The sequence below is a fragment of the Schistocerca gregaria genome, chromosome 8 (genome assembly GCF_023897955.1).
Source record: "Schistocerca gregaria isolate iqSchGreg1 chromosome 8, iqSchGreg1.2, whole genome shotgun sequence".
In the NCBI taxonomy this organism is placed as follows: Eukaryota; Metazoa; Arthropoda; class Insecta; order Orthoptera; family Acrididae; genus Schistocerca; species Schistocerca gregaria.
In genome coordinates, this window is record NC_064927.1 from 236,113,200 (window position 1) to 236,127,008 (window position 13,809).

At 37.6% G+C, this 13,809-nt stretch overlaps 1 protein-coding gene across 7 annotated transcripts in view; it reads left to right on the forward strand.

The window, feature by feature from the left end:
• Positions 1-13,809, forward strand: part of LOC126284912 (NF-kappa-B inhibitor zeta-like) — a 269,508-nt gene that overhangs the window by 235,719 nt on the left and 19,980 nt on the right. For all 7 annotated transcript variants that reach the window (XM_049984175.1, XM_049984177.1, XM_049984180.1 and 4 more), the window contains 3 exons: positions 1,797-2,052; positions 7,349-7,490; positions 8,979-9,082. In XM_049984175.1, the coding sequence (XP_049840132.1) occupies positions 1,797-2,052; positions 7,349-7,490; positions 8,979-9,082 (502 nt within the window). The remainder of the gene's footprint in view (positions 1-1,796; positions 2,053-7,348; positions 7,491-8,978; positions 9,083-13,809) is intronic.

The following is a 13,809-nucleotide window of genomic DNA, read 5'->3' on the forward strand; positions in this document are numbered from 1 at the left end:
GAGCTCAGATGATGAGTGAATATTGAGCAAAGGTGGAAGGAGTACATAGAAGGGCTATATGAGGGAAATGAATCTGAAGCAAATAGTGGGTAAAGAGAAGAGAAAGTAAATGAAAGTAATTTGGGAAATATGAAACTGGAAAAGGAATTTGACAGATTTCTGAAAGGTCTAAGTCAAAACAAGGCCCCTTAACTAAACAACATTCCCTCACATTTTGCACACTGTGTGGAATGGATTTATTGTACATTTTTAGCATTTGTAGGTTTAAAAAAGCATTTGACAGTGTTGATTGAACTATGCTCTTTGAAATTTTTAGATAGCAGGTATAAAACACAGGGGTTGCAACTGTTTTTACAACTTGTACAGAAACCACACTGCAATTATGAGGTTTAACAGACACTTAGGGAACCAATAGATGGAAACTGAAATAAACGGGACTGTGCCTATTTGTGATTTTATTGAGTCTGTATTTTGAGCAGGCAGTCTAGGAGACCAAGGAGAAGAAGCAATAAAAATGTAAGGGGATTGTCAGTGCCATTCTAGTTCTGTCGGAGATGGTAGAGGAGTTGAATGGAATACATAGTGTCTTAAAAAGAAATTATGGTATGAACATCAACTAAAATACAACATGGGTAAAGGAGTGTAGTTGAATGAAATCAGGGAATTAGTTTGGTAAATGAGCCACTAAAAGTGGTAAATGAGTCTAGCTATTGTAACAGAGTGTAGGCATATATGAGAGTGAAACATGGACTACAAGCAGTTCAGACAAGAAAAGAAGGGACGCTTTTGAAATGTGGTGCTATGGAAGATTGCTGAAGATTATATGAGTAGATTGGGTAACTAATGAAGTACTGAATCAGACTGGAGAGAGAAGAAATTTAAGGGGCAAATTGGCTAAAATAAGATGTTGGTTGATAGGACACATGCTGAGCCATCAAGGAATTGTCAGTTTGGTAATGGAGGGAAGTGTGTCATGTAAAAGTTGTAGAAGGAGACCTAGGCACAAATACCGTAAATGGGTTCATATGGATGTAAGTTGCTGTAGTTGTGCAAAGATGATGAAGTTTGTGCAGGATAAGCTAGTGTGGAGAGTTGCATCAAATTAGTCTTTGCACTGAAGACCACAACAGTAACATATAATTTTTTATGAATTTTTGTGCAATTTTTTTCTCTGGCTTGTATTTGTACTCTTCAATATTTCTAAGTCTGTTGTTCACATGTAACTATTGTTCCCTTCATATTATTGAAGAAATAAAAACAAAATCCATGGAGTATACATTAAGCTGTGGCTTTAAATCTGTGTATCAGCTGTGTTGGAGTTGATGCATCATTGTAGCTGGTAAAGAGAACTCCTGTCTCTTACAGTACTGTAATTAATTTGGAATTAATAGAATAAATTATAAAAAGTGAAACATCATCTCCAGGATTATATGCTCATTGTAAGTATATAGGACATCACTCTTCAGAAATTAAGTCCCATAAATTGTGTTAACATTCTTAAAACTGTTTCCAATTTATTCCAGTTGTGTATTAATGATGTGCCCCTTGGAAGTTATTCATAATGATTTGTTTTATATTATGATTATTATGATTATTGTTGTTATCATTATTATTACTACTACTGCTCAACTATATGAAGATAATATTTGCTTTGTGGAAGTAATATGTGGTTTATGTTAGATTATATTTTTACTGTCAAAGGGTAAATGATTTCCACAAACCAGCTAATTACAGGACATTATACTCTGATGTTTCATGTAGTATACCTCTAATTTGTATCCACTTTTTCTTAACAGGTTTCTTTCTCGTGTGCTGTCAAATTGGAAAAGCATCAAGTACTTCATGGAAGTTTTCCATGCTCTTATTCAGCGACTAAAAGAAATTATAAACCACAACAAGCAAATTGCTTATAAATTACTGGCCACCCCAAACAAATCTGGTCACACACCACTTGACATAGCATGCCGTTTTCTGCGATCTAGTCGCCAGAATGCCGTAGCAGTTCGTTACTTGGCAGATACAATGGTAGAGGAAGGTCTTGCAATTGGTAAGGTAAGAAACCATCTCTTTATAATATACTGCACATCACAAGTCAAACAAAACTTAAATTCACCAGTATCAAAAGTTGTTAGTAAATTATAATGTTTCAGTATTGTCACTTGTTAGTGTATGGTGATCATCATCATCATCATCATCATCATCATCATCATCATCATCATCACTTTCTTGAGGCCATATTCCCACAACAATGTGGTGTTGGCCTGATTACTATTGATTTGGCAGTGTTAGTCGCAGAGGGTGGCCGGATGCCCTTCCTGACACCACCCCAAACCCCCTGGGATATAATTAGTGTTCCCCATCTGTCTGATTCTAGTGTAAGCCATGGAATAGTGCGAACATGTTGCAAATATCTGCGAGTCATGTAACTGGCATGGAACATGGGGACCAACATGATATTCACCTAGGGGGATGTGGAAAACCATGTAAAAAACCACATCTAGGATGGCCTGCATACTGGCCCTCATCGTTAATCTGCTGGGCAGATTCGATCCAGGGCTGGCGTGCCTACTCGAGTCCAGGAAGTAGTTCATTAGTGCTCTTGGCTACCCTGGTGGGTTGTTAGTGTACAGTGATCACTGTTGTTATTTTCCTCCAGATCTGATATGGATATTGATTTAGGTGCACACTGAGTCTAAAAGCTGTAACTTTTAATTAATGTTTCCTTTGCTGAATTTTTGCCACTGAGAATATGAGTGAAATAGACAGTAGTATCACTGGCATTGAGAAAAATAGAAATCATTAAAAACGAACAAAGCCCCAGGGCCCATTGGAATCCCTGTCAGATTATCTAGGCAATTTTCAGCTGAGTTAGTCCCTCTGTTAACTATAATCTGTCATATATCCTTAGAACAAAAATCTGTGGCAGTAGTTGAAAGAAAGTGCACTCCATACCTGTCCCTGAAAGTTTAGCAGAAGTGATCCACAAAACTATCATCCAATATCCTTGACATCCATTTGTTGGAGAATCTTAGAACATATTATGAGCTAAAACTTAATGAGGTATCTTGAACAGAATGACCTCCTCCATGCCAACCAACAAGCATTTCAAAAACATAGATTGTATGAAACCCAACTTACACTTTACTCACATTACACCATGAAAGCCATGTATCAAGGCAGTAAGGGAGATGAAGTTTTTCTCAATTTCCAAAAAAACATTTGATTTAGTACCATGCCTACACTTATTATCAAAAGTATGGTCATATGGGGTATCAGATTGAAATAAGTGACTGGATTGAGGGTGTTTTGGTAGGGAGGATGCAGCATGTTACCTTGGATGGAGAGTCATTTACAGATGTAGAAGTAACTTCAGGAGTATCCCAGAGAAGCATGTTGTGTCCCTCGCTGTTCATGTTGTATATTAATGATGTTGCAGACAATATTAATAGTAATGTCAGACTTTCTGCAGATGATGCCATCTTTTACAACAAAATACAGTCTGAATGAAGCTGTACAAATATTCAGTCATACCTTGATAAGATTTCATAGTGGTGCAGTTATTGGCAACTTGCTCTAAGAAAAAAATAAGAAACCTATGAATATAACATTCGTGAATCACAGTTGGAATCTGTGAACTCTTACAAATACATGGGTCTAATACTTAGTATAAATATGAAATAGAGTGATCACATATGGTCAGTTGCGGGTAAAGTTGGTAGCAGTAGCCTTTGGTTTGTTGGTAGAGTACTAGGGAAATTCAATCAGTATACAAAGGAGATTGCTTACAAATCACTTGTGTGACCCATCCTCATATACTGCTCAAGTGTGTGGGACCCATGCCAAACATAACTGGCAAGGGATATTAAACGTATACAGAGAGGGGCAGCAAGCAGTGTCACAGGTTTGTTTGACCTGTGGGAGAGTGTCATTGAGATGTTGAAATCACTGAACTGGCAGACTCTTGAAGATAGATGGAAACCATCCTGAGAAAATCTACTAATGAAGTTTCAGAAACATTTCTTCAAATCAGGACTGCAGGAATATACTACAACCCCTTCATATTGTGAAAATTACCGAACAATCAGTTTAATAAGCCACAACTGCAAAATACTAAAGTGAATTCTTTACAGGCAAATGGAAAAACTAGTAGAAGCTAACCTTGGGGAAGATCAGTTTGGATTCCATAGAAATATTGGAACACGTCAGGCAATACTGACCTTATGACTTATCTTAGAAGAAAGATTAAGGAAAGGCAAACCTACGTTTCTTGCATTTTTAGGCTTAGAGAAAACTTTTGACAATGTTGACTGGAATACTCTCTTTCAAATTCTAAAAGTGGCAGGGGTAAAACACAGGAAGGGTGGCAGGGGTAAAATACAGGAAGCAAAAGGTTATTTACAATTTGTACAGAAACCAGATGGCAGTTACAGGAGTCGAGGGACATGAAAGGGAAGCAGCAGTTGGGAAGGGAGTGAGACAGGGTTGTAGCCTCTCCTCGATGTTATTCAATCTGTATATTGAACAAACAGTAAAGGAAACAAAACAAAAATTAGGAGTAGGCATTAAAATCCATGGAGAAGTAATAAAAACTTTGAGGTTCGCCGATGACATTGTAATTCTGTCAGAGACAGCAAGGGACTTGGAAGAGCAGTTGAACGGAATGGATAGTGTCTTGAAGGGAGGATATAAGATGAAAATCAACAAAAGCAAAACGAGGATAATGGAATGTAGTTGAATTAAGTTGGGTGATGTTGAGGGTATTAGATTAGGAAATGAGACACTTAAAGTAGTAAAGGAGTTTTGCTATTTGGGGAGCAAAATAACTGATGATGGTCGAAGTAGAGAGGATATAAAATGTAGACTGGCAATGGCAAGGAAAGCGTTTCTGAAGAAGAGAAATTTGTTAACATCGAGTATAGATTTAAGTGTCAGGAAGTCATTTCTGAAAGTAGTGTAGCCATGTATGGAAGTGAAACATGGACAATAAATAGTTTAGACAAGAAGAGAATAGAAGCTTTCAAAATGTGGTGCTACAGAAGAATGCTGAAGATTAGATGGGTAGATCACATAACTAATGAGGAGGTATTGAACAGAATTGGGGAGAAGAGGAGTTTGTGGCACAACTTGACAAGAAGAAGGGACCGGCTGTTAGGACATGTTCAGAGGCATCAAGGGATCACAAATTTAGCATTGGAGGGCAGTGTGGAGGGTAAAAATCATAGAGGGAGACCAAGAGATGAATACACTAAGCAGATTCAGAAGGACGTAGGTTGCAGTAAGTAATGGGAGATGAAGAAGCTTGCACAGGATAGAGTAGCATGGAGAGCTGCATCAAACCAGTCTCACGACTGAAGACCACAACAACAACTACTTCATATTGCTCCCTTGTGGATCATGAGGATAAGATTAGATTAATTACAGCAAGCAGAGAGGCATTTTGCAATCATTTTTCCCTTGGTTCATACATGAATGGAACAGGAAAAAGCCCTAATAACCAATATAGTGGGATGTACCTTCACCATGCACTTCACAGTAGTTCACTGAGTGATGTTATAGATGTGGATGTAGGAGCACAATTTCTTTATGTATGTAGGCTATTCAATATAATACCCTGTTTTTCAAAGTTCATGAAATATTTTATTTTTATCTCAACAGAAATGAAATTGTGATAAGTGATATCAGCTTCAAATTGTTGTCATCAGGTTGCAAGTCTTTGTGGGATAGTTTCCAATGATGATGTCCTTCTGGTTTTGTGTTGTGTATCTTCAAATAGTTATCTGAGGGGCTTGAAGAGGACTTTTGTGGCAGACAAGGACACAAATACAAGAAAGACATTGTATAGGAAAAGGTTTCCTTGAATCATTTTACATTCCTTCTTACCCTACACACAGAACTCGGAAAAAATATCCTCTGTCAGTCGTATTCACTGACATGTCGTACATACCAGCACCAGTTTTCAATACTAGTGGTATAGTTGCAAAGTTCTTATACTTCATCACCATGTGAGGCTGGTGATAATCTGAAACCATCCACACTTCTCATTCCGTACACCATCTTGAAACATGAAAATTCTCAGAACTTTTCAGCGAATAATTTCCGATTTATTTTATGGTTACAGCAAAAATGTTTACTCTATTGTACAACAATAAAAACAGCTGTCCACACAGACACAAGTTCTTAATGAATATTCTGTGACCTTTCTCGAGATATATACACAAAGATAGGCCACAATGTCTAGAGATTCATCCAGTCTATGTAGTTCACAACAGATTTTGCTGTCACTTCTGTATACGCAATAAAATCCAGCATGTAACCAGTTCATTGTGACTCTTGAAAAGCAGTAAGCCCTTATCAAATATATAGTATGACTGTTATCTATATACAACTTTTCATTGAGAATAAAAGTCTTACAACTATAGGTTCTGAATTGATGTCACTAGGTGGTGTTTTGTTGGATTTTCTTGTTGTTGGAAAAGCGTGCATACAAAATGTAAGCTGATATTTATAGTGTGGCCTTGGAACTTCTTGACTTTCAGAAAACACTAGGCTTTCCTTGGGGTAGACATTCTGGAAGCTTTGCTCGTGCACATCTGTATCCGTTGGAGTACTTGAAAATATTGTGAAAGCTATACCTTATTGGTTGCTGTGTGACAAAATGTCAGTAAATGTTTGTTTCTGTGCTTGTTTACTCCCAAACATCTTATCAAAAGAGAGAAAAAATATAATTTTGGAAATAACTATTTTCTTGTTTGAGTTTAGGAAAACTGATGTTTCTCCCTGGCCAGTTTTATTGTGATATTGACATAAGAATACTTCGTCTTCTTGTTTAGATTTCACTGCTCTTGGTTTCTGTGTCTTCTGGACGCTCTTTTCACATATATGTGAAGCTGAACAGAAGTCCTAAAAATAAAAGCTCCTAAACAAAAGCCCCTTGTTCAACCAAGTGATAAAACTACTTGCAAACAACCTATTAAGAGTCTCATTAAGAAGTCTTATAAAAAGGATTCACCTTAGTGAAAAAAATTAAGAGTAAATGTAATAGCTAAAAAAATGGAAGAATGAAGTATGCATTCAATAAAAAAAGAAGTACAAAAAGGCAGGAGTCAGAAAGCTTGTGCTTTTGTTATCATTTACAAATTTAACATGAGTTAATGTTGATATTGTCTGTGATAAATAATTTGGAACTCACTGATTTCTGTATTTAATAAAAATAAGCCACCATTGTGTTCTTTTGCTCCCTAGAAATTTGTGCCTGTATTAATGCATCTGAAATACACATTACATATAAACTTCATTCTTCATTCTCATTTGAGATAGTGATCTATTTACTGGAAAACTTTTGTTACAGGAAGTGGATGCCAATGGAAACTCACTCATACACAAACTTTGTGCATCTGGTGATGATACACGCTACATCATGGCAGAGTTGCTTAACATGAAGGACCAACAGGGCAAGAGAGTGTTTGATGTAAACCAGAAAAATAATGAAGGCATGTAGTTGCAGTTAGTGTTGCCATAAATAAAATATTTAAATTTAAAGAATTTATAGCAATAGATTGATTTGCAAGAAACTCACAGAAATCAGCTAGTACTACATTTAAACATTGGAAAACCCAGGGTGGAGTAGCAAGAAATAGGGAAAGAATAGATTGCTACTCACCCCATAGAGGAGAAGTTGAATAAGAGACAGGCACAATGAAAGAGAAGCAGTGCCCCTGAAACACATCCTTCACCTCTGCAACCCTCCTGGCTTCCATTTCTATTAATTCACAGTTCCCACATCTTCCACCAACAGTTTCCCCTTCCTCTGCCCTGTCACATCCTCACAGTCTGTGTCCTCATGCCAACTGCATTGTACACATCACCCACCAGCTCCAGTCCCAATGCATTACATGCCTAGCCCATCCACCTGCCACCGCTCCCTTTCTAGCAGCAAACTTGTTGCCTCCCTCTGAGCTGCTAGCTGCTCACTCCTAACCTCTCTCCCTGCGTCCTGCCCTCCTCTCTTTCTATCCACTCCAACAGACACAACCCACATCACATGCAGTCAACCAGCTGAAATACAATCCTGGCTTTGTGTGTCCACCCTGCACAAGTAGTGGTACACGTGTGTGTGTGTGTGTGTGTGTGTGTGTGTGTGTGCGTGTGTGTGTGTGTGTGTGTGTGTGTGCAAGCGCACACATGCGTGTGTGCATACGTCCATTGTGCATGTGCATCATGACAAAGGATTGATTCTGAAAGCTAGTAATGTGCTTCTGCTGTTCAGTGAGAGCTCTGTTTTACTCCTAAATTATGCTCATTCTACCAGACCCCTACTATTTATATGAGTGTTAATTATTTAGAAATGAAATTTTTGACATAGGAACTGTTATAACATTTTTCTTTTCTCATCTTACTACAAATAAGTGTCAGGTGTAGGCTGCACTTGTTGTAGAAGTGAGGGAAAATGGGCAGCTGCAAGCTGAACATTACCAAATTGACCATGATACCGATGTGACCTTAATAATAATAATAATAATAATAATAATAATAATGATATTTATTCGACATCAAATAATCAAATACAATCCCTAGAAATAATACAGTTTCAGGACATCATACAGATTATTCTTCTGAATATATCAGTTTATAAATTACAAACTAAAGATTTGTTTGTATTAATGAATTTTATCAGTGTAGTGGCAGAATTCAAAATGAGAGTTCTAGATTTAAGTTGAAAAGTTTTTACAAATGAAAGTATTAGGACAGAAATAAGAAAATCAGTTATAGATGTCATTTGAAAATTGTTATAAATGAAATCAAAGCAACAGAGTATCCTAAAAAAAATGTAAATAATCATACTTTCACCAATGATATTGTCATAATATTTTTAAGAACTTTCTTAAAAATACATCATGATGTTTTCTTGTACTATTTTTGTTGTATGTTTTAAAGAACACGTTGTCTTAAGAAACTTAATAAACATTTTATCATTTTAGGGAAAACACCTTTGCATATAGCTGCACAAACACACAGCGATCGAATTTCCTGCACTGTTCTAGCACAGCTTTTGATGCGTAGCGGTGCTGATATTTCTGTGAAGGTAAAATTATTTTATATTTAATCTGTTCTCAAAGTGAGGGCTGCAAACTCTCCATTCCATGTCAGTTTGAAATTTTCTTTTTAAAGTTAGTAGTACTTTTTATCACTGATATCCTTCATTTTATGTGTTCTTTAATAGACTTGGTATATTATGAAGTGTGTTTTGTAAATTATTTTCCTTCTTTTTCCTTTATAATTTCTTTTGAGCAGTTTCCATTTGTGCCCTTGCATGCACCAATATACACCAGAGTAATACAATCTTTCATAACTGTTGTCCCATCCATCCTTCCAACATGCCTTTGCACTGCTCAGTGCTTCTTCTATAGTAGTTTGTCCTCATTTACACACTACATTCAGTTTTATATGTTCTGTTGTGTTACTCTTCATTCATCAAGATAACTAATGATGCAGCCAAACAGATGATAAATATTTTTATTTTTTTATAACGTGCTTGTCTGATCATGGTACATCTGTTATGTCACGATATGACTGTTCTGGGCTGCATATAATATGTACCTTGTGTCACAAATTGTATGCAACAATATTACTACAAAACTAACGTCTTAGAAAATTTAATTCTGCCATCACATAACTAAAATTTAATCCTGCCATCATATAACCATGATTTGATTCACTGCTAGTGTTCATATGCAAAATTTTTTGACAACCAAACCTACAATTCTGCATAGGTATATGGAGGTATATGGAGGGTTCAAACATCAATAACATCAACAACAGAGATAGATAAAGTTTCAGACCTGTTAGTTCTGAAATGCCGAGACACCTATTGATGAAATATTATATTCTTTATAAGGCAAAGAAAGCAAAGAAATGTCCTCCGTCTGTATTAATAGTTTTGTCTATTCATTTTAATTCATTCACTTGTAGATTGTTGGTGAAACATTCTATTTTATGTTAATTAAATGAAACATTTCCATTACCCTGTTTCACAACACCTAAGCTTCGGGTCATAAGACCATTTTCCAGTACATAACTGTTTCCAAAGATGGCAACCATAAACATGTCAACTCTTAATCTATAGCTTCATGTATACCCAATGTTGTTGTTACCAGTGAAGTGAAATAGTCATGATAGATAATTGATATGGATTTCAAGATATCCAACACATCATCCTCCTCCTGGATGCTAACTAGCATCGTTGTTGTTGTTGTTGTTGTTGTTGTTGTCTTCAGTCCTGAGACTGGTTTGATGCAGCTCTCCATGCTACTCTATCCTGTGCAAGCTTCTTCATCTCCTAGTACTTACTGCAACCTACATACTTCTGAATCTGCTTAGTGTATTCATCTCTTGGTCTCCCTCTACGATTTTTACCCTCCATTTCTAAATTGGTGATCCCTTGATGCCTCAGAACATGTACTACCAACCAGTCGCTTCTTCTATTCAAGTTGTGCCACAAACTTCTCTTCTCCCCAGTCCTATTCAACACCTCCTCATTAGTTATGTGATCTGCCCATCTAATCTTCAGCATTCTTCTGTAGCACCAAATTTTGAAAGCGTCTATTCTCTTATTGCCTAAATTATTTATCGTCCATGTTTCACTTCCATACGTGGCTACACCCCATACAAATACTTTCAGAAATGACTTACTAACACTTAAATCTATACTCAAAGTTAACAAATTTCTCTTCTTCAGAAACGCTTTCCTTGCCATTGTCATTCTACATTTGATATCCTCTCTACTTCGACAATCATCACTTATTTTGCTCCCCAAATAGCAAAACTCCTGTACTACTTTAAGTGTCTCATTTCCTAATCTAATACCCTCAACATCACCCGAATTAATTCGACTACATTCCATTATCCTCGTTTTGCTTTGTTGATATTCGTCTTATATCCTCCCTTCAAGACACAACCATTCCATTCAGCTGCTCTTCCAAGTCCCTTGCTGTCTCTGACAGAATTACAATGTCATCGGCGAACCTCGAAGTTATTTCTTCTCCATGGATTTTAATACCTACTCCGAATTTTTCTTTTCTTTCCTTCACTGCTTGCTCAATATACAGATTGAATAACATCGGGGTGAGGCTACAACCCTGTCTCACTCCCTTCCCAAGCACTGCTTCCCTTTCATGTCCTTCAACTCTTATAACTGCCATTTGGTTTCTATACAAATTGTAAATAGCCTTTCACTCCCTATATTTTACCCCTGCCACCTTCAGAATTTGAAAGAGAGTATTCCAGTCAACATTGTCAAAAGCTTTCTCGAAGTCTACAAATGCTAGAAACGTAAGTCTTGCCTTCTACGGAATCCAAACTGATCTTCCCCAAGGTCGACTTCTACTAGTTTTTCCATTCGTCTGTAAAGAATTCGTGTTAGTATTTTGCAGCCGTGACTTATTAAACTGATAGTTCGGTAATTTTCACATTTGTCAACACCTGCTTTCTTTGGGATTGGGATTATTATATTCTTCTTGAAGTCTGAGGGTATTTCGCCTGTCTCATACATCTTGCTCACCAGATGGTGGAGTTTTGTCAGGACTGGCTCTCCCAAGGCCGTCAGTAGTTTTAATGGAATGTTGTCTACTCCCAGGGCCTTGTTTCGACTCAGGTCCTTCAGTGCTCTGTCGAACTCTTCACGCAGTATCATATCTCCCATTTCATCTTCATCTACATCCTCTTCCATTTCCACAATATTGTCCTCAAGTACATCGCCCTTGTATAGACCCTCTTATGTCTAGCATCGTGTTACCATAAAACGGAGGTTGCACCACTACCAAGATTTCCTTTGACTACCTCTTTGCTTTTGGAATACAGAATATTGGTTTTAGCTTTCAAAGCAGGTGTAATCGGTACCAACTGTAATGACATTTTTTTTAAATTTCGTTTTCTTAGAGTGACTGTAGTTTTGATAAGTTCTGATGATCTAAAATTATCTTGCACAATGTCATAGGCAACAAATGCATTTCATGTTGGAAATGGTTTCACTGTAATGTGCGAGTGGGATGGTACACATGGAACACTGGTAAATGACAAATTTTGAAAATATTAAATCAGCCTTAAAAGGTAATTACATATCAGTGAAAATAGGAAATAGCTACCATTTGTGTCAATAATTTATCACAGAAAATCATTTCTTCAAACATCTGAAAATCCAGGATGAAATGTAACAATATTATGAAAAGGATAGTTGCTACTCACCATGTAGTGGAGATGCTGAGTTGCAGATAGGCAGATAGGTCAGAAAGTGAGCTTTCAGCCATCAAAGCCTTCATTGGAAATAGACAGCATACTTACACACTCACACTCATGCAAATGCAACTCACACACACATGATCACAGCCTCTGACTGCTGAAGCCAGACTGGTAACAGCAGTGCGTGTTGGGAGGGGCAACTGGTTGGTGGGGATGAGGAAGAGGCCGGGATGGGGAGGGAAAGGGATAGCAGGGTAGGGGTGGGGGACAGTAAAATCTGCTTGTGGGAGCATACAAGGACAATGTGGAGGGAGGGTAGGGTAGCTAGGTGCAGTTGGGAGCTTAGACATAGTGCAGGACAGTAATGGGGTGGGGGGGTAGTGGAGGAGAGAAGTAAAAAGACAAAGGGTATATTGGTGGGATGGAGAGCTGTGTAATGCTGGAATGGGAACAGGGATGGGATTAGTTGAGTAAGGACAATATTAACAAAAGCTGAAGCCAGGAGGGTTACGGGAATGTAAAGGATATATTGCAGGGAGATTTCCCACCTCCGCATTTCAGAAAACCAAGTGTTGGTGGGAGGAGTCCAAATGGAACAGGCTGGAATGAAGAACAACTTGTCACATAATGCAGCTTAGAACCCACCTGTGGGACCTAACATCTTAGAACAAAGAAAGATGTCTATTTTACTGCTAGCTCAAGTTCAAAAGTTGGTACAATGCAGAAAGCTTAACATTGGCAGTTTTAGGTGGTGAGAGTTTAGTACTGTGGTTGTGTCAAATACCTTTAGAGGTCAGGCCTCAACTACCTTGTTTACAACACTGCCAACTTCAACAAGCAGTTGCATGATAGCTATTACCGCATCATTTATGTTATATGCTTCCTATTGATGTCCTTCCTTATTTTGAAATAGTGAAGAGACTAATCTTGGTCCGTCATGGATTTCAACAATGACCCCCACAGCACTAGAAGGGATCAAGATCCCTATGACCATTTGTCAGCTCTGCCTTTGTTAAATACGGAGCACCTCTGCAGGCTTGTTTCCCTGCCCCACTCCTCTCCCCTCTGGCTGTCATAATTCTAGTTTGCACATGCTTGAGGCCATCTGCCAGTTTATAGTGCTCAGTCTCTGAAATATAATGAGCAGAAATCAAAACCTCTCAGTGTATTCTGATCATGCTGAAAGTTCCCCTAATATACAAATAGTGTTACATTTGGTTCTACTACTGTGCTAAGTCCCTTTTTGGTTCCATCTGTAGTGTTGTCAGGTATGAGATGAATGGCTATGAATGCCCATGAAAGGTCAAAGTCAATATTGGGCCAATTTTGTAATTATTAAATTTACTCATACTCTGCATTTCGCATACTGATTTATTTTTCTCCTTCTACATAGTGTTTCATCAGTGTCTTACCTCACCTTTTGTGAAATGTGATGCTATTTTTACTGAATCCAGTCAGTATTTAAATGACCTGGTGAAAAGAGTCAGTAATAGCCTGTTTCAATACTATTGGAATCTGTTGTTATTTAACAATAATGGTAGAGCTTGCTGCTTTGGAGCTACTGCTCATTTTCCA